Here is a 26,903-nt window from a genome sequence, read left to right as displayed (position 1 = left end):
TTTTGTATGATTTCCACCACTGGCTCCATACTTAAAGCCCAGCAGTGCATCAGTTCAAATGCTGCCAGCTACAAATAGCCCTTCTTGGTACATGTAGTAGGAGGGAAACAAAAAGGGTGTAAAGTTTTGAGGACTCATAGGTGGCATGAGTGTCACTTAATTTCACACAGAAGCTCATATTTGTAAAGTTCTTTTGCTGCAAAGTTGCACTTTATTCATAAAAATTCTTTATGGGAGGTACACAGATACTAAAGTTGTCATGGAGGCTCAGTGGTTAACTCTACTGCATCAAAACGCCTGGGTTCGATTCCACTCTGGGGTAGAGTTTACACATTCTCCCTGTGTTTGTGTAGGTTTCCTCCCACAGTCCAAAGACATGCAGGTTAGGTGGCTTGGCCATGGGAATGCAGGTTTACAGGAAGAGGGTGGAGGGGATGAGACTGGGTGGGCTGGTGTGGACTCAACCGGCTGAATGACCTGCTTCCGCACTGTAGATATTCAATGATCTTAAAGCAGTTCTGTACACTCTTTGAAAATCAACAAAGAACAAGCATTGGAATTTAACATTTCCTGCAGTTGCACAAACCAAAGACATTTCCTATTTGTGCAGGAAAGTATTTCCATTCATTCTGTGGCAAAGAGAGGGTCTGAGAACTGAGCGGACCCCCATTGTCCTTTGGCAGAAAGACCTTAAAATGTTGGTTTTTCAACACTGCCTTGGCAGCAGCTCTCCCAAGCTTTAGTCCGTCCCTCAGCACATAGTCCTGGACCTTGGAATGTCCCAATCTGAAACACTCGGTCAAGAGCAATTCTTTACATGGAAGACCAACAAGTGCCAAGCAGAGATAGGGCATCTTTCACAGAGTTGATGATCCTCTAGGCACAGAATGTGTTTGTCTTGATGTGTGTCCTGGGGAACAGCCCATCGAGCAGAGTCCTGCGTTACGGATCTGCTCGGGATGAACCTTGACAAGAACCACTGCATTTCTCTCCTGACCTATCCAAAGGCACATTGCAGAAGGAGACATATGACAGTCTTTTCACCAGCGCAGCCACTATGAGGGCTACAATTGACGGCAGAGCATACAAGAAGGATTGAATATATGGTTATATATTTGATTAATATATAGACTAATATAGTGACCTTCTCCCCACCAGCTAAGGTACGTGTTGGTGCTTGTTGGAAATTTCTAGTGATGAGGCATTCTACCAAATCATTTTTGATAGACTGCTCAGGGAACACATGATGGGACCAACCCTTTCCTTATCCCGCAGCATCTCGAGGACATTACGTGCTGACCAATGCCTAATGGACTTCCAGTCAAAGGTGTTTTCTTTTGCATATTTCTTTATGAAGGGTTGATGATAGGAAGCGGTTTAATTGGAGCATTCCACAGCAACAGGCCAGTCCCAAACTTTATAACACAGGGAACAGTAGAACCTCGTTGTGTAATGACACTTGGTGTTTGCATACTGAGGGCTGATGCACAGTTTGATGCAGCTGCACACAAAAGTGGTCATCAGGAGGAGGGCGGTGTTGGATACGTCTTTCTTCCCCTTATCCAGAGTTTTGTACATGGTGTCCCTGTGGACACGGTCCATCGTTGACCTTCAGATGAAGTGGAAGATGGCTTGGGTGACTGTAGTGGCACAGGTTTGGGGAATGCACCAGACCAACAGAGAGTGCCTCACACCTGAAGACCAGGTTTTTACTGGCAATGGAGAGGGCAAGGTGCTGCCATCTGCCCAGTTGCTCCCTCACCTTGGTGATTCACTCCTCCCAGGTTTTGGCACATGCCCGGCCCCTCCAAACCATATCCACTGCCTTGATGGTAAAGGAGATAATGGATCAATCCTCAATGACATCACCCATGTACAGGGACGCTTTGACGTACAGGCCTCTGCTGCCTGGAATAGTCACCTCTCTCAAGTTTGCATCCTTCCTGATAGACTCTGCAAAAGACTCTATTACAACACACAAGCAAGGCAGGAGAGAGAGGGCAGTCCTGCCCGACTTCAGATCTGCTCGGGAAGCTTTCTGATTCCCATCCAAGGATTGAGACTGCACAAACTGTTTGTGTGGAGCAGTCAGATCCAATTTTTGATTCCCCTCCCAAAGCCCGTATTGGTCAGGACAGCCCTCATGTAGGTATGTGATATCCTGTCAAAGATCTTCTCTTGATCCAGGCTGATGAGGCAGATGACCACCCCCATGTCCTGAACATTGGCGATCGTATCCTTCAGGAGCGCAAGTCTCTCCAAGTTCATCTTACCCAGTAAAGCACAGGTTTGTTCAGGGTGAATCACTGATCTCAGAACAGGCCTGACCTGGTTAGCATTGACTTTAGACACTGTTATAATCCACATTCAACAGTGAAATTGTTTGTCAGTTTCTAATAGCCTTCCTTTCCTCCTTCCACTTGTAGATGAGGATCATGATGATACCTTTTCTCATGGATTTACATATGCTACTGCCAACAACATATTGTTGTAAACCTCCAGCAGGTCCTGGCCAATCAAGTCCCACAAATATGAATACAATTTGGCCAGTAAGCCCTCACTTCTGGGAGTTTTACCCTTTTTTTAACGGATTTGAGGGCCTTGGTTAACTCATCCAGACATATCGACTGGTTCAGCCTCTCCCATGTGCTGTCATCTAAGATCTCTGTAATACAGGACAGGAACAACTGGGAGGTTGCGCCGTCTGTGGGCTTCATGTCATACAGTCTGGAATAAAAGGATTTGCTAATTCTCAGGATGTTGGACTGAGATGATGTTACCAAGCCATCTTCTTTCTTCAGGTTGCTTATCCTAGAGCTCTACCTTCTGGAAGAAGAAACGTAAGCACGTCTCATCTTGCTCAATGGACCGGATCCCAAACTGGAAGATTATCTTTGAGGCCTCAGAGGCAAAAGCAGCCTCCATTGTCTGCAACAGGAGTAGGCTCTGCATGCTTTTCTGGAATTTGGACAGTTTTTTCTGGTTCTCCTCTCCTCTCTCCTCTCCTCTCTTTTCTCTTTTCTCTTTTCTTCCTCTTCCTCTCCTCTTTTTCTCGCTTCTCTTTTTTTCTCGCTTCTCTTTTCTCTGTCTCGCCATCTGAACACCACCTTTTTTGAGGAAGGAGAACCGCTTGCTGTTCCCCTTGACTCTCTTCCGTCAGTCCACTGGAGACTTGAGCAGGGGTTTCACGATTCTCCAACCTGTGTAATCTTTCTTTGAGCTCCTCCAATGTGTTCTGCGGTTAAGAGTTCCATGTTCACCTTCCTTGCCAGCCCTCTCGTCATCCTGTCGCTGACAGTGGGCCATCAGGAGTCAGTGATCAGAGAGTAATACCAGCTTGACTCAGTGGAACTGACCAAGAACCCTCAGGCCATAAAAAGGAAATTTTATGCTAGCGTGGTTAGGCCAATCTGGCCATGAGCAGTTACATGAGTACTGAGGACATCGTGCAGCTTAGTGTCTTTTAACAATTCACATCAGGGGAATCTAGACATGGCGTGAGGTGGGTACCTGTTCCTGTATGCAGAATGGCCTAGCAACAGCATTACAATGAAAGATGTTGGTGTATACCAAAGTACAGCATTGAAAGAGAGAACTGTATTCTAAGTGGGTTGGAGATGTGCCATGGTGTGATGCAGTCAGCTTGGTACAGGTCAAATGCCAACCTCTGAAAATGAGTGAACGCAAGCATACGCTGCCCGTAAAATGCCATCTGAGACGTGGGGACTCCAAGATGGAGGATTTGGAATGACTAGCTCCGTCATTTCACTTTCCTGTCAGGAATTGTCATTATGTCGTTTCTCCCTGCAAGAATAGAAAATTGTATAAAAAGGAGGTGTGATAAGGTACTAATGAGATGTTAATGTATGCAAATAAGCCTCTCGCCACTTGCTAGCAAGATTTGCATCTAAAGTCAGATCTGAATTTAAAGTCAGGTTTTTTTGACCCCTGACATTGAGAATCTCATTTGTTTCAATTTCGCCTTATTTTCTCAACTGACTTGCCATTGCCTATGTTGTTCTGGGACAAGGAAAATTCAGCCTGAGGTGTCAACGTGCATTTGAATATCTTCTATTAGTGCTAATAAGGATGTGCTATTTGGACAATTGGCAATGGGGAGGGGATGATCGGTGGTGTGGGGGTGGGGGCGGCGGGGCTTGGGTGGTGGTGGGGGTGTTGGAAAATGCTTTGCATTAACAAGTGCATAATCATTCTCTGAGGTTGAATATGTGATTATAATTTTCAAAACATTATTTACAATTGAATTTAATGAGAAAGGATGGGAAACTGCTCCAGCATGTGTGATGGGTGTCAGATCCAAGACTCTTTTTACTCTCTGGCAATTCTGAAGTTTACCCTTCTAATTTTCAATAGTGTATCTGCAAATCAAGGCATTCGCAAATATATAATTGCAAAATAACAGTGCAATCTAATCGCAAAATGTATGCAATTATGTGGACCTATTTACAGGTTAGCCATCATAGCTATTTCTAAATACCAGGCAATCTCCAAGCAATTGTCCCATTAGTGTGATATAAATGGAATAAAAATTTGTAGTGATAGAGGACCATAAAAGTAACAAGTACGCATTGCACAATGTTATACATTGCATATTCTGTACAATATATTTCAAAGACCTGAGGGTAAAGTCTGTGCATTTCTGAGAGAATTGCTGCACTATTGGAAGTCCCAACTTTTGGATAAGATGTTAACTAAGGTACTGTTAAACCTCATGTAAACATGAAAGATCTCATGACATTATCTTGAAGACCAGCAGAGATGTTCTTCGCAGTATCTTGATGAATAGTTATACTCAAACCAATACTACTAATACAGATTATCTGGTCGTTTATTGATGTTTGTAAACTGGGTTGCTATCTCCAAGAGGGCGGCTGGGGCTTAGGTTTAATATTTGTCAAAAGACAGCTCCCTAAATAACAACTTTGTTAAGTTTGCTTCCCTTTCAACAGTGACTGCACAAAATAACTATTCTTCATCATGAACACGTACAGTAGAAACAAGTACTTTCTTGGAGACCGAAGCAGAATTCAGAATGGGGCTCAATATTCTACTCATGAGGATAATCTGGAATGTGATCAGAAGCCTGCATTTTAAGACCCTGATATGGGAATGTCACCACTAAGCCAAACATTTGCCATTTTAATAGAAGTTGGCACTTGCTGACGAGTATCTGTTTGTGCAATAGTGGTCTTAGCAGTGTTGTAATGTAAACTATCTTGTAACATTTGGGATTTGCATGTCTTGTGTACACATACTGTTTCAGTTTCTCCAACCTTAGACTGAAGTAGCGCTGCATGTGGTGAAAAGTGGTTTGAATTATAACTTTTTTTCCATATTAATTAAAACATACAGAACAATGAGATTGAGTCACTCAATACAATCAGTCCCACTTGTGTCCACATAGTATGTTGCAATACTTAATCTGAGAAAGGAATTGATTTGGCCTTGTTAATTAAATGTGTTTATGTATCAACAGAATTCGCACCGCATGCTTTTGCTATGCCATTGTCTCAAGTGATTGTCAATGATCGAGCCCATAAGCAAAAGCAGGATGCTCTGAAAGAGGAGCAGAAAGACAGTTCAGACCTGGTGGCATCAATCTTGCCATTTGGAACCAGAAGACAGAACAAAGAACTCTCCAGCAGCAATTCATCTCTCAGCTCAACCTCAGAAACTTTAAATGAACCAACATCACCAAACACGCCTGAAGCTGTCCCACGTGTGAGAAGACGGGTAATATATTAACATTAGTTACCACCTTGCCAAAGTTTGTCCTGTATGTTGCTGTAGAAAGCTTCCATTCTTGTATGTCTCATATATTTATGCTAATAATAATTGACAGGAATATGTCAAAATTTAAAACTTTTTGCACGCTTACTATTAATATTGATCATTAATTAAGTATACTCTTTGGCTAAACTGTTTACAGGCACAGCAATATGCAGCAACAGAGTGAAAGAATTTGCATGGTTGCTTTTGTATTCAGAAAGGATAGTTTTCCAAGGTAACATTTATCAATTGAGAAATCTAGGACCTCTGCAAGTTTGTGTTTCATTTTTCCCATTTTCAAATCTGATCACTGAAACCAATGATCCATGATACAATATGGCTAATGTGGTGCAGTCAGAAAAGGAAGCTAATTTCAATTCATATAGATAAATTCTGGATATAAGCTTCACAATTTATATTTGAGATGACAATCTGTGTTTGACTGTCAGTTTACACTCCAAACAGCAGCTGGCTGTCTGTAGCTACCATATGATTTTTGTTTTGCTAATTGCAACTGATCTGCAGAAACATGTTTCCAGTGAAATGAGTGTTCAATCTATGAAATAGACTGTCTAGGTAGGAGGGTTGATTTGAATTAATTTGATTTATTCAAATGCAATTAAGTGTTAAAGATACCATCCAAATCCAAGTTACTTATTTTGGTGAAGAGGTCTGATTTGTACTTCACATCAAAAATCTTGAGTGTTAACTTTTCAGGAGTATATATATCTAAACTCTCTTGCTTTATACACTTTTTTCATCTTATTCCTAGTGCTGATCCAGTCATCTAAGTTATTTGAAGGTCATAATCGAGAAATATGTTGTCAGATGCCTTTGGTAGCTGAATAGATAGGTAGGCCAGGAATTGGATTTGATTTTGAAGATTAGTTTCTTTGTTAACAATTTTTAAAGTACAGTAAGCTTGATTTATTGGCACAGCTCAATGAAGGCACAGGAGAGAGTGTGTCTCTAAACATACGTTGCACAAGTTTTGACAGGAATCTACAGTGGGGGAGGCTTGATCATCAAGACACTCTGATCATCAAACATTTGTGAAACAGAGAAATCAGCAAAGTTGTTGGTTTTAGTGATAGATAACCACACGACCAAGATCTTTTAAGATTTAGATTTATGGTGTCACATGTTGAGTACGGAGTACAGTGAAAAGTGCGCAATGTCGCCCGTGTGGCGTCATCTCAGGTACAAAGTACCCACGGACAAAATCTTAGTTACAGAACTTGAAACATTAAAAATTCAACATGACAGTCATCTTAGCACGAAAGTAGAAAAACACAGAAGTAAAGAAGCTGGCATCATTTTTTCTCTGACCTATGATCTGAGTTTGCCTCCAGCAGGATATTTTGCTTGATACAGAATGTTTGTTATTTCCTGTAACATAATCTGTGTATTAATATTGTGTTATTGAAGAATCCAGCAGACGTTTTATTAAAGCTATCGCTTATACAGAAACAAAATGTTCTTGAGGCACGCAAGTGTCTGGGCTAGTATTAAGCTATTAGTTTACGATGGAGGTGCTTACTTCCAATTGTATGTTGTGCTTCAAGTGATCCAAGATGAGAGAGAGGATAATGTCTTTATGTTCTCAGGTTATATGCTATGATAGTGAGGATAGCTGAAGATATACTTACTGAGACCTGATGCAATAAGCTTGACTTTGGAATGCCCGACATTTATTTTGAAATAAATGTAGATTGCTACTTTCAACAGACATGAAACTGCACTTCCTAACTGTGAAGTTGTGAGCACTAAGTGCACTTTGCACTGTGATTTCAATGACACAGGACCACTATTACCAAGCTGGTAAAGATTTTTATTGAAATTCTCAGTTTAAGTTCAGTATTTTGCATCACTGCAAGGCCAATTTATGTTGACTAGTTATCCTGAAGATATGATATTGGATGCCTGTTTGTGTCCCTATGATTTGTAGCAAATGTATACTAAACACCTGGCTTGTTACGACACTTCAGAGAGCAAATGGGAGTGAATCCTTGTGTTCAGTTTTGGTCACCTTGCTATCGGAAAGATGTTATTAAACTGGAAAGAGTGCAGAAGAAATTTACAGTAATGTTGCCAGGGCTCAACAGTCTGAGTTATAGGGAGAGGTTTGACAAGCTAGGACTTTTTTTCTTTAGTGTGTAGGAAACTGAGGGGTGAACCTTACGAAGCTGTATAAGATCATGAGAAGGATGGATATGGTGATGCACTCAGTCTTTTTTTACAGAGGTGGGGAATTGAGGAACAAAGGACATCAGTTTAAGGTTATAGGGGAAAGAATAAAAGAGAACCTGAGGGGCAACATTTTTATACAGGGTGGTATGCATATGGAATGAGCTGCCAGTGGAAGTGGTTGAGGCGGGTGCATTAACAGCATTTAAAAGGCATTTGGACAAATATATGGATAGGAAGGTTAGAAGGATATGAGCCAAGTGCAGGGAAATGAAGTTAACGTGGATGGACATTCTAGTCTGTATGGGCTAGTTTAGACTGAAGGGCCTGTCTCCGAGCTGTAGGACTCTATATTGGTATGCTCCTGGATCATTATGTACGCCAGACTGAATAAGAATGGAAAAGTTCATTCCATCAAAGATATCAGTGAACTTATTGTGCTTTTACAACAATCCATAATAGTCAGTTATGTTGATGCCAAATCTTTAGTTATAGGTATTTTAAAACTAAATTCTCACTTTCAAAAGGCCATGATAGGATTTGATCTTGTGTTCTCTACTCGTCCAGAATTCTAAGTCACTGGGTAGCCCGGTGATGTAGTAGTTAGCACTGCTGTCTCACAGCACCAAGGACAGAGGTTCAGTTCCATTCTCAGGCATCTGTGTTTGTGCATTTCCCCCCCATCTGTGTGGATTTTGTCTGAATGCTCTGGTTTCCTCCCACAGTCCAAAGATGTGCAGGTTAGTTGGATCGGCCATGCTAAATTGCCCATAGTGTGCAGGGATGTGCTGGTCGAGCAGATTAGCCATGGGCAAGCAGGGTTATAGGGATGGGTTGGCAGGTGGGTCTGGGTGAGATGCCCTTTGGAGGGTCAGTGTGGACTCGATGGGCCAAATGGCCTGCTTCCACTCTGTAAGAATTCTGTGACTAGTCCAGTAGCATAACCAGTGCACCACTGCACCATATGCCGAAAGCATTACCAAATACTTTCCAATAAAATTTGAGGATCAGCAAGTCAGTGTTTTTATCTTTATATTAAGAGCATTTATTTACCTGACTCATAGATTTGTTGGACCATCTGAAGCTGGTTAATCAGCTGTTCCAGCAAAACTTACCTTGCTGATGTGAGTACTACTGTGACAATCAATGGAGGAAAGTAATGGCTATTACTCTGCCCTTGTCTGCAAGAATTCTCATTGATAATCCAGCACAGAACTAAAGGGAATACTAATAATTGAGGTTCCCAGACAATCCTTCTAACTTATATTGTCAATGCTTAGCTTACGCAACTGGCTAGATGGGACAGTTTGTGTGACCGTGCATCACAATAGAAATTATAAGGGCCCAGGTCACAATTGCTGAAGTCCACCAATTATTTTGGACAATTCTTCAATACCAAATTGTGACTTTCATCAAAAGCTGAAATGGAGGAAAGAACTATTTTGGGAATTTTGCTACCAGATTAGAACAAAATGCAGACCTGGAATTATAAAATATTTTTAAGGAAACATTTCACACTTAAATGACACAGAAACTTGCAGATGAATTAAAATTGATCTGAAATACTTATTGGTGCTCTCCTTCCATGTAATGGTAGGAGAGAGAGAATCTTTCAAGATATCAGGATACTTTAATGCACTTGACAACTAATGCAGTACTCTGAGTGTAGTTACAGTTGTAATGTAAAGACTGTAGACCTTAATTTATGCAGAAGAAAGTCCTTCCACCAGAAATCTGAATATAAGATAATCACCAGTTTAGCCCATAAATTGATTTGTTGGGATAGCTTCTGACTGATAGGAGGGGCACATTATTGTACTTTAGTACTTTCAGTTGAATTTAGTTTAGCTCTTTAACCTATTTAGCAAAGTATCAAACCTCTGGAGAGTGCTGGTGCTAATATGGGGTTGTTTCCAACATTTCAAGCAACACGTTTAAGTTTTCACAAGCACAGCTTGAAAAGTTTCTCCTGTGTGTCATTTAGCGTAAGAGGTATGTTGCTTGGATTTCCATTGTTTTTTTTAAAATTGATGAAATCTATGTTGAATTTGGGGGGGCGGGGTAGATTTTATAGTCATCACAAAAGTCAACATTTTCAGCTGCTCAGGAAAAAAAATAGGTATTTTCTGCCAGTCAAATATAGTCAAATTAGATTTGTGCAAAGTTCAGGTAGAATTTCTGTAATATCCTAGATGAGCAATCCAGAAAGGGTATAAAAATAAGCTAGAAATTCAGGCCTGTCTTTTTGGTAGGGAGGGGGATGGGGTTGGTGTGAATAAGAGGGGTGTCAAGTAGTGTGCACAAGTCATTATCGGGGTTGGTATAACTCAGTTGGCTAGATGGTTGGTTTGCAAAGCAGTGTGGTAATAACAGGATGGGTTCAATTCTATTGTTACCATGAAGGACTCTCCTCTCAACCTCTGCCCTTGTCTGAGGTATGGTGGCCCTCCAGTTAAATTACCACTCATCGTCTCTCCAGTGAGAGAGCTGCGCTATGGTCTGGTAAAATTATGGCGACTTGACTCGCCAAACCATTATCTCTGAATGGTGAGCCAGAGATGCTGACTCCTTCAGGGTAAACCAGTCTTGTAATGGAAGAGCCTCATGCAGATATTAGGCCCCTTGGCCACAAAGTGCCTTTCTGGCCTTTATCAATGTGGAGGACAGTGTACCCAAGTTGAGCATGCATTTCCTGCTCAACACCATTTCAGCTTAGAAAGTAGTTTAGTGCATGGTAAGTAGCCGCTGCATAGCATATAGATCCAAAAGGATGGATTTCCCTGAGCAAATGCCACCTAAGATGATATCGTATGGTTTGATCTCCAATATATAACTCACAGGCAAGGCTTGATCCTCCCCATTTAAGATAGGGGATGCCCATCAACTAATTACTACATGGACATGTGCTTTGTTAACCAAGTTTGGTCAATCCATAGGCTTGGCTAAATTGATAAAATGCCTTGGGTCTCAAATATTGCACTTTCTCCTTCTATTATCATTTTTGTTCCTTGACTTTGTCCTTGTCTGTTTTCTTCGCAGGGTGGAATGTCTGTGGATTCTATCACTGACCTGGATGATGATCAGTCTAGATTATTAGAAGCTTTGCAACTCTCGCTCCCAACAGAAGTGCCAAACAAGAAAGAAAAGCAAAGAGACAAAAAGTTAAGCCTCAATCCTATTTATCGCCAGGTGCCTAGATTAGTGGATAGCTGCTGCCAGCATCTAGAAAAGTATGGTAAGTATTGCTCTCATAACCATTCCTAACATTCTCAGCGATACAATATGTAGATTTTTGTTTAATCTGAGGTAATCTTAATGCGTCACATATTGAGGATTTAGCATTCCTTTTTATTAATAGTCATTGGGAAGCCTCAAGAAGAAATGAATAATTCTGGACCATTACCTTCGAGTGTGCATGGATAACCGATCTAAGTGGCACTGGTGAAAGAAGACAGAGGGTGATGGTTGATGGGAAATGTTCATTCTGGAGTCCAGTTACTAGTGGTGTACCGCAAGGGTTGGTGTTGGGTCCACTGTTGTTCGTCATTTTATTATATGACCTGAATGAGGGCATAGAAAGGTGGGTTAGTAAATTCGCAGACAACACTAAGGTCGGTGGAGTTGTGGATAGTGACAAAGAATGTTGTAGGTTACAGAAAGAGACATAGATAAGCTGCAGAGCTGGGATGAGAGGTGGCAAATGGGGTTTAATGCAGACAAGTGTGAGGTGATTCACTTTGGTCAGAGTAAATGGAATGCAAAGTATTGGACTAATGGTAAGATTCTTGGTAGTGTGGATGAGCGGAGAGATCTCGGTGTCCAGGTAGACAGATCGTTGAAAGTTGCCACCCAGGTTGACAGGGTTGTTAAGAAGGCATACAGTGTTTTAGCTTTTATTAATAGAGGGATTGAGTTCCAGAACCCTGAGGTTATGCTACAGCTGTACAAAACTCTGATGCGGCCACACTTGGAGTATTGTGTACGGTTCTGGTCACCACATTATAAAAAGGATGTGGAAGCTTTGGAAAGGGTGCAGAGAAGATTTACTAGGACGTTGCTGGTATGGAGGTGAGGTCTTATGAGGAAAGCTGAGGGACTTGAGGCTGTTTTCGTTGGAGAGAAGAAGGTTCAGAGGTGACTTAGTAGAGACATATAAGATAATCAGAGGGTTAGATAGGATGGACAGGGAGATCCTTTTTCCAAGTATGGTGACGGCGAGCACAAGGGGGCATAACTTTAAATTGAGGGATGATAGATATAGGACAGATGTCAGAGGTAGTTTCTTTACTCAGAGAGTAGTAAGGCTATGGAATGCTTTGCCTGCAATGGTAGTAGATTTGCCAACTTTAAGTACATTTAAGTCGTCATTGGATAAGCATATGGACGTACATGGAATAGTGTAGGTTAGATGGGCTTCAGATTGGTATGACAGGTCAGCACAACATCGAGGTCCGAAGGGCCTGTACTGCGCTGTAATGTTCTATGGTTCAAAGAGGCCAGGGTGAGGTGGGGGAAGGGGAAATGAGGAAACTGTTGAAGTCCACATTGATGCCCTAGGGTTGAAGTGTTCCGAGGCGGAAGATGAGGCGTTCTTCCTCCAGGCGTCTGGTGGTGAGGGAGCGGCGGTGAAAGAGACCCAGGACCTCCATATTTCCTGATTTCCCCTTCCCCCACCTCACCCTAGTTCCAAACTTCCAGCTCAGCACTGTCCCCATGACTTGTCCGGATTTGTCTTACCTGCCTATCTCCTTTTCCACCTATCCACTCCACCCTCTCCTCCCTGACCTATCACCTTCATCCCCTCCCCCCACTCACGCATTGTACCCTATGCTACTTTCTCCCCACCCCACCCTCCTGTAGCTTATCTCTCCACGCTTCAGGTTCACTGCCTTTATTCCTGATGAAGGGCTTTTGCCCGAAACATCGATTTCACTGCACTTTGGATGCTGCCTGAACTGCTGTGCTCTTCCAGCAACACTGATCCTGAATCTGGTTTCCAGCATCTGCAGTCATTGTTTTCACCTCGTTGATAAAAAGCAAGATAGGTTTATCTGCCCAGCAGCCTCTGCTTATCGTTTATAAAAGGAGGCATATAACCATTCTTGGGTTCTCAGCTACTGAAGTGCAAAATAAAGACTATCTTCAACAGGGAAAATTCAACGGGGAAAATCCAACATATTCAACTAACTGTCAATTATACTTTCACTGATTCCCCAGGGATCAAATTCTCTGGGTGGTGTGGAGAAGCAGCAATTACAGATTGTAACTGAATATTATCCATGTTAGAGCCACAGTAACGAGAACAGAGCAAATGTTGGATGCTCTTGGCAAATGGCTCACCATCTGATTCCTCAGTCTCTCCAGCATTGATAGGGTTCAAGTCAATGAATTGTCTCCATTTACCTGGATGGACACAGTGACAATGATGCTCAAGAAACCAGGCACCATTAAAGAGAGGGCAACAAATTTGATTGCCGTAAAAGTCATATTACCAAAGCTTCTCAAACTGTGGGTCTTGACCCCAGTGGATTCACCAGCTAAATGTTTGGAGCCTGTGACCTCCAAGGTAGCAGTCACTACAATGGAGTCCCAGCTGAGGGCCAACAACTGTTTAAGTCATCAAAGTTTTTAAATGGTGAGCATGGTCTAACCAGCAGGTCCTGAAGCCTGATTGCTACCTAAGGAACAGTACAACACAGCAACAGGCCCTTCGGCCCAGAAAGCCTATGCCAACACGTGACACATTGCTAAACCGAAAACGTTTTGCCTCCACATGGTCCACATCCCTCTGTTTCCTACCTATTCATGTATCTGTCAAGATGCCTTTTAAATGTTGCTGTTATATCTGCTTCTGCCACCTCCTGTGATAGCTCGTTCAAATGCTTGCCACCCTTTCTGTTTAAAAAAAACTTGCCTTTCACATTTGCTTTAAACTCTTGCCCCCTTTTGTTTTTAACCTTAAACTTAGGATAAAAGACATTTCTATCTGTGCCCCTCATAAGTTTGTAAATTTCTAGCAGGTCATACCTTTGCCTCTGACATTCAACCTCTCATAGCTAATAGCCTCCAACCTAGATAGTATCTGGTAAACCTTTTCTGTATCTTCTCCAAAGCATCCACATCCTGCTGGTGGTGTGGTGACCAGAACTACATGTAGTATTCCAAATGTGGCCAAACTAAACTTCTGTACAATTGCAACATGACTTGACAATTTTTATATTCTATGCCCTGATGAAGGCAAACATGCAATGCACCTTCTTGACCACTTTATTCATCTGTGTTGCCCTGTCTTAGGGAACTTAAGGACCTGTACACTTAGGTCCCTCTGTATGTTAATCCTTCTAAGGATTTTGCCATTTGTTATATGCAGAGGGGAAGTGTTAGACTTGCCCCAATGCATCACCTTGTGTTTGTCTGGATTAAATTCCATCTGCCATTTCTCTGCCTCATTTAAACCCTTCCTGAGATGTAGGTGCTTCTAAAATCCTGTAGTTTAACAACATTTCTCTCTCCAACTCCCTGATTTCTCAACTCGTCTCCCATCTTCTACCCGACTAACCCCCCAACCTGCACAAAACCGGTCTCCCACTCCCCTTCTGTCAGGCGCCCAATGCCCTTTTCCTCAAAGGTCTCAGGTTAGAACAATTTTCAATCACCAAAATGGCTTGACTATGGAAATAAGTTTGGGAAGCATCACACTATACAAAAGCCACCAAATCGTGACACACACTCAGATTGCCATTGCAGTACCTGCTCCCTGCAGAATTCGCTGCAGCAAATCAATGAGATTACACTAAAATGCCTCATGTTTTCCTATCACCCACATCAATATGAAAGGCCAATGTGGCATTCTTGTGAGAACAGCAGAATTTGGAAGTTCATCTTCAAGTCTCACATCATCCTGATTTATAGGACTTCTAGTCTCCTCGCTTTGGGGTCAATATTCTGAAATTCCCAACATAACATAGGAGCACCATTACCTTCCCCCTACCTCTGCACCCCCACTCCCCCAAAAAAATGTAGAGTTATAGTGAAAGGCCCATCATCATCATTTTCCAACAATTGATGTTTGGCAATAAATACTATCTTACTTCACATCTTGAAGTCACATGAAAGAAGAATCTTTACAATTATTTGAATTTTGCAGCTTTCCAAGGTTTAAAATTTTAAAAAGAAAGTCTAAAAGTTCTTCCAAACCAGTATTATGAAGATATATTGTTCTGTTTCAAATTCCATTGAGATTTTTCTGTTCTGTTATGGATGTGATGAGCACCGTTTTGTTGTCTGCACATACTTTTAATTTCTGTAAAATTTGCTCAAGATAATAACAGATTTTTATAATTATTTATGATTCTGCAGGCCTTCAGACGGTAGGAATATTCAGAGTTGGAAGCTCAAAGAAAAGAGTAAGGCAGGTAAGGAGCATCGTTTCCTTTTTAACCGTCATAAAGGACATTATAGATGTACATCAGGATATTTCCATGTATTCATATGAAGATCTTGCCCTGCCTGCAAAAACACAGTTTACATTTCTGAAATTCCTCATCAGGATTTTGTCATTTAATATATTCCATAGGCTGATGTGATTTATTTCTATTCCTTTAACTAGATAAATATCCATTAATTTATTTTGCAATAGCAAGTCTGTAATGTAAGCACACATGCTGCAGAGGAGTCCTGTAACTAGATATTTGTGTGCACTACTGTTCAACTCCAGTGATTTAGTTTGATGCACAGTGTCTGCACTGCCATATGGAAGTTAAGTGTTCCATTGAGTAGCAGAGTTCTAAATTGTTGATTTCATTTGGAGGTGGGTGGTCGGAGGGTGGAAGTGAAGTTTTAGAAATTTTAATTGTGGCGCAGTAAGTTATTACTTACGTTTTTCTCAGTTTCTTGCCACCACAATGTCAAGTGACATTTATATTGCAATATGATGAAACATTGCAAGACCCTTCAAATGTGATTAATCAAACAAATGTCCAGTATGTCAGAATTGATGTTATAATATATTTGTTGCAATGAATTTCCAGTTTAATAATGGTAAATTGTTATAATTTAACTGTTGGTGTTTGTACAAGATTGTTTCTCCTTCACATATAATTGGAAGTGTCAAAGGGAATTTATGCATGGAGACTGATGAATGTTTTCTGTGACTTGACTTGCAATGTATCTTTCTTGATGAATTTATAAATGTTACGACCGTTTTATATTCCTGATGAAGGGCTTATGCCCGAAAAGTTGAATTTCCTATTCCTTGGATGCTGCCTGACCTGCTGTGCTTTAACCAGCAACACATTTTCAGCTCTGATCTCCAGCATCTGCAGACCTCATTTTTTACACGACCGTTTTATATATCAAGATGTTTTTGTGTGATTTTCGTTCATTCCCTGATAGGTGACAATTCTATCATCATTCTACATTTTAAAGCATAACTTAATGTGCTGATAAAGAAATTGCAAGACAAAATAGATTTCTGTCTATAATAAAACAAAAACAAATCTGCAGATGCTGGAAATCCTAATCAAAAAAGCAAAAATTGCTGGAGAAACTCAGCAGGTCTGGCGGCATCAGTGAAGAGCAAGCAGAGTCAATGTTTTGAGTCCAGTGACCCATCTACAGAACTGATGGTAGCTAGGAAAATAAAATCTTCAAGTGAAATCAATAATTTAGATTCATCTCTACTTGAGAACATTTCACTTCTACTTGGCAATGCAGACACAGTGGAACCACTTGAGTTGAGCGGTAGAATACACGCATACATCCAGTTAAATGGTGGCTCTGTAGTATGTGTGCTTTTCTTTCTCCCGAAGTGTTATTTGTTCTCTCTGCCTGGGCTCCATCTCTGCCTATCCTCTAGCTCGTTCTCCAACATTACCTCCAGCCCCACACAGACACACGCACACATACACATGCCCTCACCCTCGCCCACCCGTATATCTTGTTTCCTACCTACCAGAAGAGTGACCAGACTCAAAACGTTAACACTACTTGCTCTCCCACAGAAGCTGCCTGGCCTGCTGAGTAGATCCTGTCTATCTAGTTCATTTCCTTCCATGTTGGTAATTGTGTGATCCAAAAATATTGTGTGATGGCTAATGATGGTAATTAATCTACAACCAGATGTGAGGGTAGGGCAATTCCCCATGAGACTTAGGGAGCTATTAGGCATAGAAGCAGAATTAGACTGTATGGTTTCTTGAACCTCTCCATCATTCGATAAGGTCACAATTGAACTTCAACATCAATTCCATATTTCTTTCCTATCCCCATGTCCCTTAGCACTCATAAAAATCTGCCAAACTCCCAGTTTTGAATTTGTTCACTAATTGAGCATCCACAATCCTTTTGGTTAGAGAGTTACAGAAATTATCTCCAAAGTCATCTGTTCCTCCCAAGCCTGCTATATTTCATGTAGAAAATTAATTCTGTACTTTATACCAAAATGTTCCAGTGCAAATTAAAGTGAAATTGTAATTAACACTAACTCATTTCCATGTCTCCCTCGAGAATCTGTTCCACAGAATTACCACTCATTTACTGAAATAAATTTTCCAGAAATTAACTTTGTGTTTACCCATCCAAGTACAAGCCATATCTTTCATTTTTCAGTTCTGGCCAAAATGAAACAAGTTGTTGTAATCTACGTAACCAGTTCCTTCAGAATCCTACTATTCTCCATCCTTTTTCCGATGAGAATATGTCCAATTTACATATAAGCTTCTTCTAATCAAAACCCTCCACCCCCTTAGTCATTTTGGCCTCTTTCTTCTGTATGATTTCAGAAACTGCCATCTTTTGCACTCCAGAAAATGTTGAGTTAATAATTTTACTTAATATCATTCTTTAAATACATCCCAATGTTTGATTTGCTTTCCTCTCAGTCACTGAGCATTGTGGTAAATGACTTCACTTTAATATAATTTGAAACTTCAGATCTCTGTCATTTTCCCTGAATATTTGATGTCAATTACCCATTTCTGGATTTATGCTTCTCCTGTGAAGTATTTTGTATTTTTTCACATCAAATTTCATCTGGAACCTGCCTCTCCAATTACTCAGTATCCGCATGTGGTTTACTTATTTTTCCAACTTCGGTGTTTGCCACTTTCATTAGTTGTGTATTTTCTGCAAATTTAGGTATCGCATTTGAAAGTTCTAACTCCATATGATTTATGAAGACATTAAAATGAGAGAAGTCCATAACCATCTGTCACCAGCACTCTTTTTGGCTTTCCTTGGTTAACAAGTTATAAATCCATCATAAATTATTGTATTTCAGATTCTTTATTTCTTTGTTCTGGAAAGGGTATACTTAAAACAATGTCAAAGTTCTTAATCAAATCCAAGTGCACCACATCCACTGTGCATTCTGTGCCTGAAAAATGGCTATTTAGATTGATGAGACAGCTCATCGTGAAACCATATGGACTGACCTTTCTAAGGCATTTTTATTTCCATGCAAGTACTCTACAAATGTATCTTTAACAAAGTTTCTCCATAACTTTACGCACAGTACACGTCAAACTCACTGGTCTCTATTTCTTGGATCAGTTTTGCTGCCTTCCTTTTAGAAAATTGCAATGTTCAGTGGATCTGGAAAGTTTGTGCCAGAGTTCCTGCAATTTGCTCCCTTATTATCAATTGACTCAGTTCAGCAGCTACGCTGGTAGCAATTTGAATAGTGATGCAACTTATGTTTGTAACAGCATCTCTCTCACTCTTCAAATTAAATAAATAGGTTTTTTTGTTTTTTTAGTAGCACCTTTGCAGCCTGTCTTGCATCGGTTTTCATATCATTGGCTGATCTGATGGCACAGCTCCATCGCTTGGATTGCCTATATAATTTTTAAATTTTTCATTATCTTTCACTTTTTTCTTTCCATTTTCAATTAGAAATTTTCCTCCGTCATTTTGATCCCTTTTCATAGCATGCCCTTAGACATCAAATGCATCCTAATTCATTGTCATTTTTCGTCTTTGCTTTAAAATGCTGTTTTTCTCTTCTGTCAAGAATTGCTCACAAACCCTGTCCAACCAAGCAGAATTTTCTGTTTTTATTTAATAAATATTCATGTTTATTTCACTGCCATTTGCTTCCAGGGATGCCCTCCTTGTAATAAGTTATATTTTTGTCTTCAATTGGGTTTTTTTAAAAGCTCTATCTTCTTCACCTTTGGTACTTTCTGTTTCATGTTGATCCGGTATCCACTTTAAACTTGCTTTAGCAGCCACCTTTCTTGACTCAGCCAACCATTTCTGGCTCCAACTTTTTCTATATGGATTCCAGCTGAAGTTCCATCTTTCATGTTTACCTTCCATGGTTACATAAAACCTTATATGTTCTCCATATCTCAAGCCACTGCTCTCATGGAATAATAATGGCAGCATGCACTGTCACTTGCAGCAAGAACTCTCTTAAAGCTACCCTGGTTCACAGTCCCATTTATCTCATTGCCTTATGCGATACTTTAACAAATAAATTGTTAGTCTTCCTTTTACATGTCAAAGATTGTAGCCTTCTTTGATATCAATGTGCCTCGTGATAGAGACTGTTATAAGACCTTCTCTTCCATTGGCACCTTGCTTAGCTATTAGCTTTGGGTTGTTTTACTGTATCCTCTATTGTGAAAGCCATTGGAAAATATGGATTTAAATTATTTGCCAGTTCCCTATTCTCTGTTACTAATTCATGGTTACATCCTCTGAGGGTCCCACACTTAATTTCGCCACTCTCATTTTATATCCCCTGAAGAAGATCCTGTTTCTTTTCATATTTCTTGGCAATCTACTTTCATAAAAAATTTTCTGCCACATGATTAGGTTTTTTTGTCATCCGTTCCTGGTTCTTAAACAATTCCCAATCTGTTTGCTTACCATTAGTTTATACTGTTTTGTTGCCTTAGTTTCTGACTGATTACTCTTTTCAACTGCATTTGTTTACTATGGGTAGTTCATCCTTCTGGTTGGAATAACATTTTGCTGAGTTCATTTATAGACTTTACCCTTAGGTTATTTTTGCAGCTCACCATAGACAACCGTTTCGTCACACTTCTGTATTTGCCCGTATTTAGGTTGAGGACTTAAGGGCAGTAGTTTGAAACTCAAATTGCTCTCCCTCAAACTGAGTTTGAAGTTCTGCCATGGTGGGTTGTGACCACCCCGGAGGATCCTTAAGTGCGAGATCTCTTAATATAGTCGGTTCTGATGTAATGCATCTGTTGCGTTCTCGTGCATCCTTAAGGTTTAAGAAAATTGCGCAGTAGCTGCACCATTTAAACTAATGGGGCTGGAATCACTTTATAGCCAATACAGGGACGGAAAGTTCGGATTCTACAAATAATGGTCTAAATTCTTCAATTGCATTGAAGCCAATTCGTATTGAAGCAACACGCATTATAGTGGAACTGACTGCAATTCTATCTGATTACACATTACTAAATCTAAAATGGTGATCTCATTGAAACATTCAAGATTCTTTTAGGGGACCTGACTGTGAATCTAGGACCAGAAGGCATAGTCTCAGAGTAAGAGATCACCCGGCTAGAGTGGAGATTAGGAAGAATTTCTTCTGAGGGAGTGAGTTTGTGGAATTATTTACTGCAGAGTTATGTTGAGGCTGGATCATTAAGTATGTTTGAAGTTGTGATAGGCAGATTGTTAACGGAGGTTTCGGGGGTGGGGGGGGGGGGTTGGTATATGGGGTGCACAACAGTAAAGTTGAGGATTCTCAGTTAAGCCATGATTTCATCAAATGGCATAGCAGACTTGATAGGCAAAATGGCCCATATCTGCTCCACGTCTTTTTTTTTAATGGCTCTAACTAATGGATTACTCTTAGGCCCTCAATTATTTGTAATCTATATTAATGACTTGGAGAAAAGCAGAGTGTTATCCAAATGTACAGAGGTCAAAAGGGGATGTTGTTGTGAGATCGTAGGAATCTACAAAAGATGTAGATAGTTTGAGTGAATGGGCAACAACTTGGCAGATGGAACTTGATGTTCGTCTGATGTCATGCACTTTTGGCAGAAAGAATTGAAGGGTTTTATTTAAATTATTCTTGTATAAATGGTGAGACACTCCAAAAATTACAGCACAGAGAGATCTAAGTGTTTTTGTGCTTGAAACACAAAATGTTTACATGCAAGTACAGCAAGTAGTTCATGAGGCACATGGAATTTTGGCTTTCACTGCTTGGGGTTGGAAATAAGGAAGCCTTGTTACAGGGTGTCGGTCAGGCTACGGTTAGGGTGCTACGTACAATTTTATTTCCCATGTATAAGAAAGGATAAAGCGCCATTGAAGGCAATTGAAAAGAGACTCACTAGGTTGATTCCCAGAATGACATTTGGGGTGGCATGGTGGCTCAGTGGTTAACACTGCTGCCTCACAGTGCCAAGGACCCAAGTTAGATTCCAGCCTCATGCGGCTGTCCCGGTGTTTGCACATTCTCCCAGTGTCTGCGTGGGTTTCCTCCCACAGTCCACAGATGTGCAGATCAGGTGAATTGGCCATGCTAAATTTCCCGTAGTGTTAGGTGCATTAGTCAGGACTGGGGCTGGGTGGGTTTCTGTTTAGAGGGTCGGTGTGGACTTGTTGGGTCAAATGGCCTGTTTCCTCACTATAGATAATCTAATCGAATTTGAATGGGGTTGACTTCTGAAGAACCACTAAAACGGTTAGATTTTTATTCATTAAAGTTTCGAGAAATGAGGTGTGATTTTCTTGCAATGTACAGGATTCTAAAAAGGCTTAAGAGAGTATATGTTGAGAAGATGTTTCCATTAGTGGGGAAATCTTGAAGAAGGATACAAAGCTTCAGGGTAAGAAGACACACAATTAAAACTGAGATGTGAATAAATTTCTTTTTTCAGAGGGTAGTGAATGCTTGGAATGCCAAGAGAGTTGTAGAGGTTAGATCACTAATGGTATTTAAAGAGGTAGATAGATCTTTGAAATTGAGAAGTTGAGAACTACAATGAGTGTCATGAAAGAGGAGTTGAGGCTTGGGGTAGATCAACCACAATCATCTGAAATGGCAGGACAATCTTGAGGGAAATGGCCAAGGAACTGTTCAGTATAATCAAATGACTTATCTTGATATGATTAAGGATTTGTTTCTGTTAATTATCTTGGTTGCTCCCTCTTATATCTTTTCTTTTGTATGCCATGATGACCAGAATATTGGTGGTGTTAGTTTCTCTTTCCAGACTGCACCAACCTGTGATAAGCTATTAGATAATGCACTCAACTAAGTGCAGAAGTACTTTGAAGACTCCTCAATAACACTTCATTTGGATTCAGTCAGAGAACTCTTCTTGGTACAAAACAATTAATTCATTATAAATCTCTGTCTAAAATAGGATGTACAGCATGTAGCTTCCATTATTATGGGTTTTTGAGATAAAGTAGGTGATGTGCAACAGTTGAAGGAAATTATCCTACCATAAACTTGTGGGCTCAGATGTTGCAGTCAGTAATGTCACTTATCATGGACCTGGTTAAATCTATGCAGAAATTTATAGCAAGAATTGGATTTCCTCTCAGTGTGGACTGCATTAGGGTCTAAGCAGCACTTGGGCAAAAAAATGACAGGCAATTAAGTGTGCACCATCAGTCATCTCTCTCTAATGAGAAAGCGTTCTCATGGTCATCTGGGACTATAGCTAACTTTTATAAGCTCAATGTGTAAAACCTCCCATTGCAGTGAAAAATACTTCAGAAATTAAAATGTAGCATGCATGATTTTTTTTTAAAGTTAAAGATGTAACTTTAGAAGACTTGTCAAGAGTTTTAAAGTTTCATCTGGAAAAATTGTTTTAACTTTGAGTATGGCATGGGCCTTCGAGTGTTTTCAAGTTGTGAGGAGGTCCCTCATGCCTGGAAGTACAGCTGTAAAATTTTAAAGTGTAATTAATAAGTAATTAGTGAATACTTGGTCCAAATTGGAGCTGGTTGTATACTTGCCATTTAAGGTTTGAGAATAGCATGTAGCCTGCTGCATTCTGTAGACTCACACAGATCAATGTGCATCGCATTCCAAAGGTTGAAGAGCCTGAGTAAATGGAGCAATAAACTCACCACTGTTACTGACACCGCAGTATTTGTTCCATAACATTCAGCCTCTTATCTTTGTGGTTTCTGAATGCTGTACAGCTCCTGCCTTGGGCTTTAAGTGGAAATTAAGAATTTTATTTATATCAGAATTCTCCTAAAAGTTGACATTTTAATACAGCGCCCTGTTAAATCAAATGTCCGATGTACAGCATGTAACCTTCCTTGAGTTTCCACAGAGGTTTGGGTCATAATTGAGTCTCATTCTGTCAATTGTAAAAATGTAAAGCAGCTGTAATGAGGGCCAGTTTCATGATCAACTTCCCATGCCCTAAAGTTGTCTAACCCGTTCTTTACATAAGACTTCTAACTATTCCACTTTGGAAGTACTTCAACTGATTGAGCTCCTCTGAACATGAGCAACTCGGAAGGTCAAGGTTTCTAGATTTTTCTCATCATAGTGAGACTCCACAATGCCACAGTTTAGCTTAAAGAAGCTTCCAAGCTATTTTACAGGCAGCAACTAGCTGGGAGTGGCTTGAGAAGTCCGGAATGGAGGGTGAGGGCAGGGGAGATGGAAAGTCTTTCTTTCAGGAGTGAAACATGTGACATTGGTGAAGGAGAACCTTAAAGTGGAATTGAGGTGGACACTAGGGAATGGACCAATGGGTAAAATGGGAAAGACGGGAAAGGGAAGAAATGAGTACACTAGAGAATTGGGACTGAAGTAGGCCAAGTGAATGTGGTGGGCTTGGAGAACCAACAATTCCTACACAGTCAGAAGCAACGTGGGTGGAGGGGCGTAGCAAAGAGAGATGCCGTCAGTAAAAACAAAAGAATCGAAATTTGGGGCCCTTGTTGTAAATTAATTATGAAAGATTGTTTCCACATGTGTGACTGGGGAACGAAACCAAGAACTGTCATTAGAGAAAAGGAGAAGAAAAGTTCCTGAATTAAGGACTATTAAACTGTGGAATATTTTTATTACATGTGACTACTTGGGTTGAGACTTAAATATAATTGAAATAGAATGTAGATGAATATTTGTAAATGGGTATTTTAATAGATCTGGGTATGATGGAGATTCCAAGGATTGGGCAGTCCTGGATGCTAATTGTCCATTCTGATGTTGTACTTTCTACAATTCAAACCAACCTTTGAATGTTTGCCTGAAGTGACAACAAGCATGTGATAAGTAACTAATCTTACTCTTTAAAATCCCCCTTTAACAAAGCAGTTAATCTGTGGAAACCAGCTCTGAATCAACACTATCTAATAGCATCCAGTCTAATCATATCAATCAACTATAACGATAACATTGATATATCTTTGCTTATCTTTGCAATATATTACTTTTGTTTATAGGCAAGGGCCTATCGACTGATTAAACCCAAACATGTAGACTGAATTTATAATTTTCACTTATATCCTTATCCAGCTCTAGCTTTGTGGAAATAATGATAGAGGCTCCTTTCCCTGTCTAACAAAAAAAAATCAAAAACTTCTGCCACACAGATGAGCAATCTCCAACCAGCAGAGCATTAATTTTATGGTTCAAGGGAACCATGCCAATCTCCTGTAAGCCTTAGTTTAACTCTTGATTTTGAATTCCATGTTAGCATTAACCTTAATCTGAATTAACAATGTGCACATCAGATTAATTCAAACTGAATGAGGAGAATAGGACAAGGGGACAGAGATTTAAACAAGTAAAGGAAATGGTAAAGACTGACATAGGAAAGTTTGATCTCCAAGAGAATGATTGACACGTGGGACGAGCTCTTAGTTCAAATAGTGAAGGTGGAATCCCTTGGAACTGGCATTGAACTATTAGTCTGTCAGAATGATGGAACAGTAGTATTTCTCTGAATGGATGTCTTAAGATGGGTTAAAAAGTTTTATTCCTCCTTTGAATTAATAAGTGGAGTAAAATTCAGCTTTGACAGCTCTGCAAAATGAGTGGCAGAGGTTTGTCTGCCACTTGCATCCCTTGCCTGGATTTCATTTCCGTTGACTCAAGTGGAATGGAAATTCCAGAAGATATTTAAGTAAGACTTCCTTTCTGAGGCCCCATCGATGTTGCCAACCCAGAAAAATGTTGAGGATTTCTGTTTTCAAGTATGTTGGGGGCCAACGTTCTCCAATTAACCATTAAGTTGACACAAGTAAGGTGGTGAAATGTTGGTTGTACCAAATGGTTGATCACCACTTCTGGGCTGTCCTTGCTCAAAACAAAGTTTAAACAGTATAAAACATAAATTCAGTTTCTTAACACATCCTGTTGAAGTTTACTAGTCAAGAACATTTGCTATGTTCTGTGGCTGCACAACTTCAAGAGGTGACTCTGGAGCCGAGATCAGTGGATTTCAGAGAACAATGAAGGTAAAGCACTGAAGTGGCAGATGAGCAAAGAAAATCTGAACATGTGAGCATAGTGGAGGAGCAGCAGATAGTCATACACTTAAAAAAAAATACATCTTGGAGTTTCAGTGGCAAAGAAAAAAAAATCTTATTTAATTGCTTTGAGGATGAAAAATGTAGACTTTAGAAAACTGCCTCTGTATTCCTGGGGCATTTCTGTTGCCCGACCTTTTTGGGATGGTCAAGCCTCTTCAGATGTTCGTTGCTCAGCTTTTGAACAAGATGTTTCAGCATTTCCCATGCCAGTCAGTCACCTTCCAACCAAGTAAACAAATTTCCCAATTTGTTTTGCTCTCGTTCCCCTTTTCTCATTCACTCACTGACGTTTCCCCCGCCCACCTCTACCCCCAACACATCCCTTGTACCTCATTAAATTTGCAGCCAATTTGCACTCACCATTGTACAATGAGCAGATATTCTGTAATGAGGTAAATTTTGATCAGGATAGTGGGCAAAAATGTCCTATTCCTCTTAAAATTGATTACAGAATCACCTATGTCCAATTTAGAGGGCCTTAGTTTAACATCTCACCTGAAAGACTGCATCTCAGACAATGTAGGAATCCCTCAATATTGAATTGTAGTTTTAACCTGGATTTTATATTCATGTCTCTTGAATGGGCCTTGAAAAATTGATTTTAGAAAAGATTATGTTACCTCTGAATTATAGGAAAATCACAAAGTAGATGGAATTACGGCATTTATCCTCCATCCCTAGTTACCCTTGAGAAGGTGGTGGTGAGCTGCTTTCTTGAGCCACTGTATTGTATACGCTGTGCATAGACCTATATGCCCTCTCGGGAGGGAATTCCAGGATTTTGACCCAGCAGCAGTGAAGGAGCAGCAATACATTTCCAAGTCAGGATGGTGAATGGCTTGGAGGACAACTTACAGGTAGTGATGTTTCCGTGTCTGCTACCCTTGTCCTTCTAGACGGAAGTGGTTGTGGATTTGGGAAGTGCTGTCTAAGGATCTTTGTGCATTTCTACAACGCATCTTGTAGATTCTAGCAGTGGTGTGTAAGGAGTGTTGATGGTGGAGAGAGTGGATGCTTATGGATGTGGTGCCGATCAAGCAGGATGCATTATCCTGGATGGTGTCAAATATCTTGAGTATTATTGGTGCTGCACCCATCCAGGTGAGTGGGGAGTAGTACATCATCAAATGGTGGACAGGCTTGGGGGAGGTCAGGAGGAGAGTTACCCGCCACAGTATTCTTAACCTTTGATCTGTTCCTGAAGCTACTGTGGTTTTTATGGCTAGTCCAATTGAGTTTCTGATTAATCAAAACCCCCAAAATGCTGATATTTGGGGATTCAGTGATAATGCCACTCTGGTCATCACCTGGCATTTGGCATGAATGTTACTTGCCACTGGTTGATTTTATCACGTGTACCGAAGTACAGTGAAAAGCTTTGTTTATGTGTGGTGCAGACAGACCATGTTAAGCAA

The 26,903-nt window shown here is 40.4% G+C and overlaps 1 protein-coding gene across 7 annotated transcripts in view; it reads left to right on the top strand.

Moving 5' to 3' along the window:
• Positions 1-26,903, top strand: part of LOC132820986 (rho GTPase-activating protein 6) — a 535,965-nt gene that overhangs the window by 462,575 nt on the left and 46,487 nt on the right. For all 7 annotated transcript variants that reach the window (XM_060833423.1, XM_060833429.1, XM_060833424.1 and 4 more), the window contains exons 4-6: positions 5,498-5,754; positions 11,017-11,212; positions 15,337-15,392. In XM_060833423.1, the coding sequence (XP_060689406.1) occupies positions 5,498-5,754; positions 11,017-11,212; positions 15,337-15,392 (509 nt within the window). The remainder of the gene's footprint in view (positions 1-5,497; positions 5,755-11,016; positions 11,213-15,336; positions 15,393-26,903) is intronic.

The sequence above is a fragment of the Hemiscyllium ocellatum genome, chromosome 12 (assembly GCF_020745735.1).
Source record: "Hemiscyllium ocellatum isolate sHemOce1 chromosome 12, sHemOce1.pat.X.cur, whole genome shotgun sequence".
Lineage (NCBI taxonomy): Eukaryota > Metazoa > Chordata > Chondrichthyes > Orectolobiformes > Hemiscylliidae > Hemiscyllium > Hemiscyllium ocellatum.
Note: the sequence above shows the minus strand (reverse complement) of the source record. Positions and strands in the feature narration are given on the sequence as shown.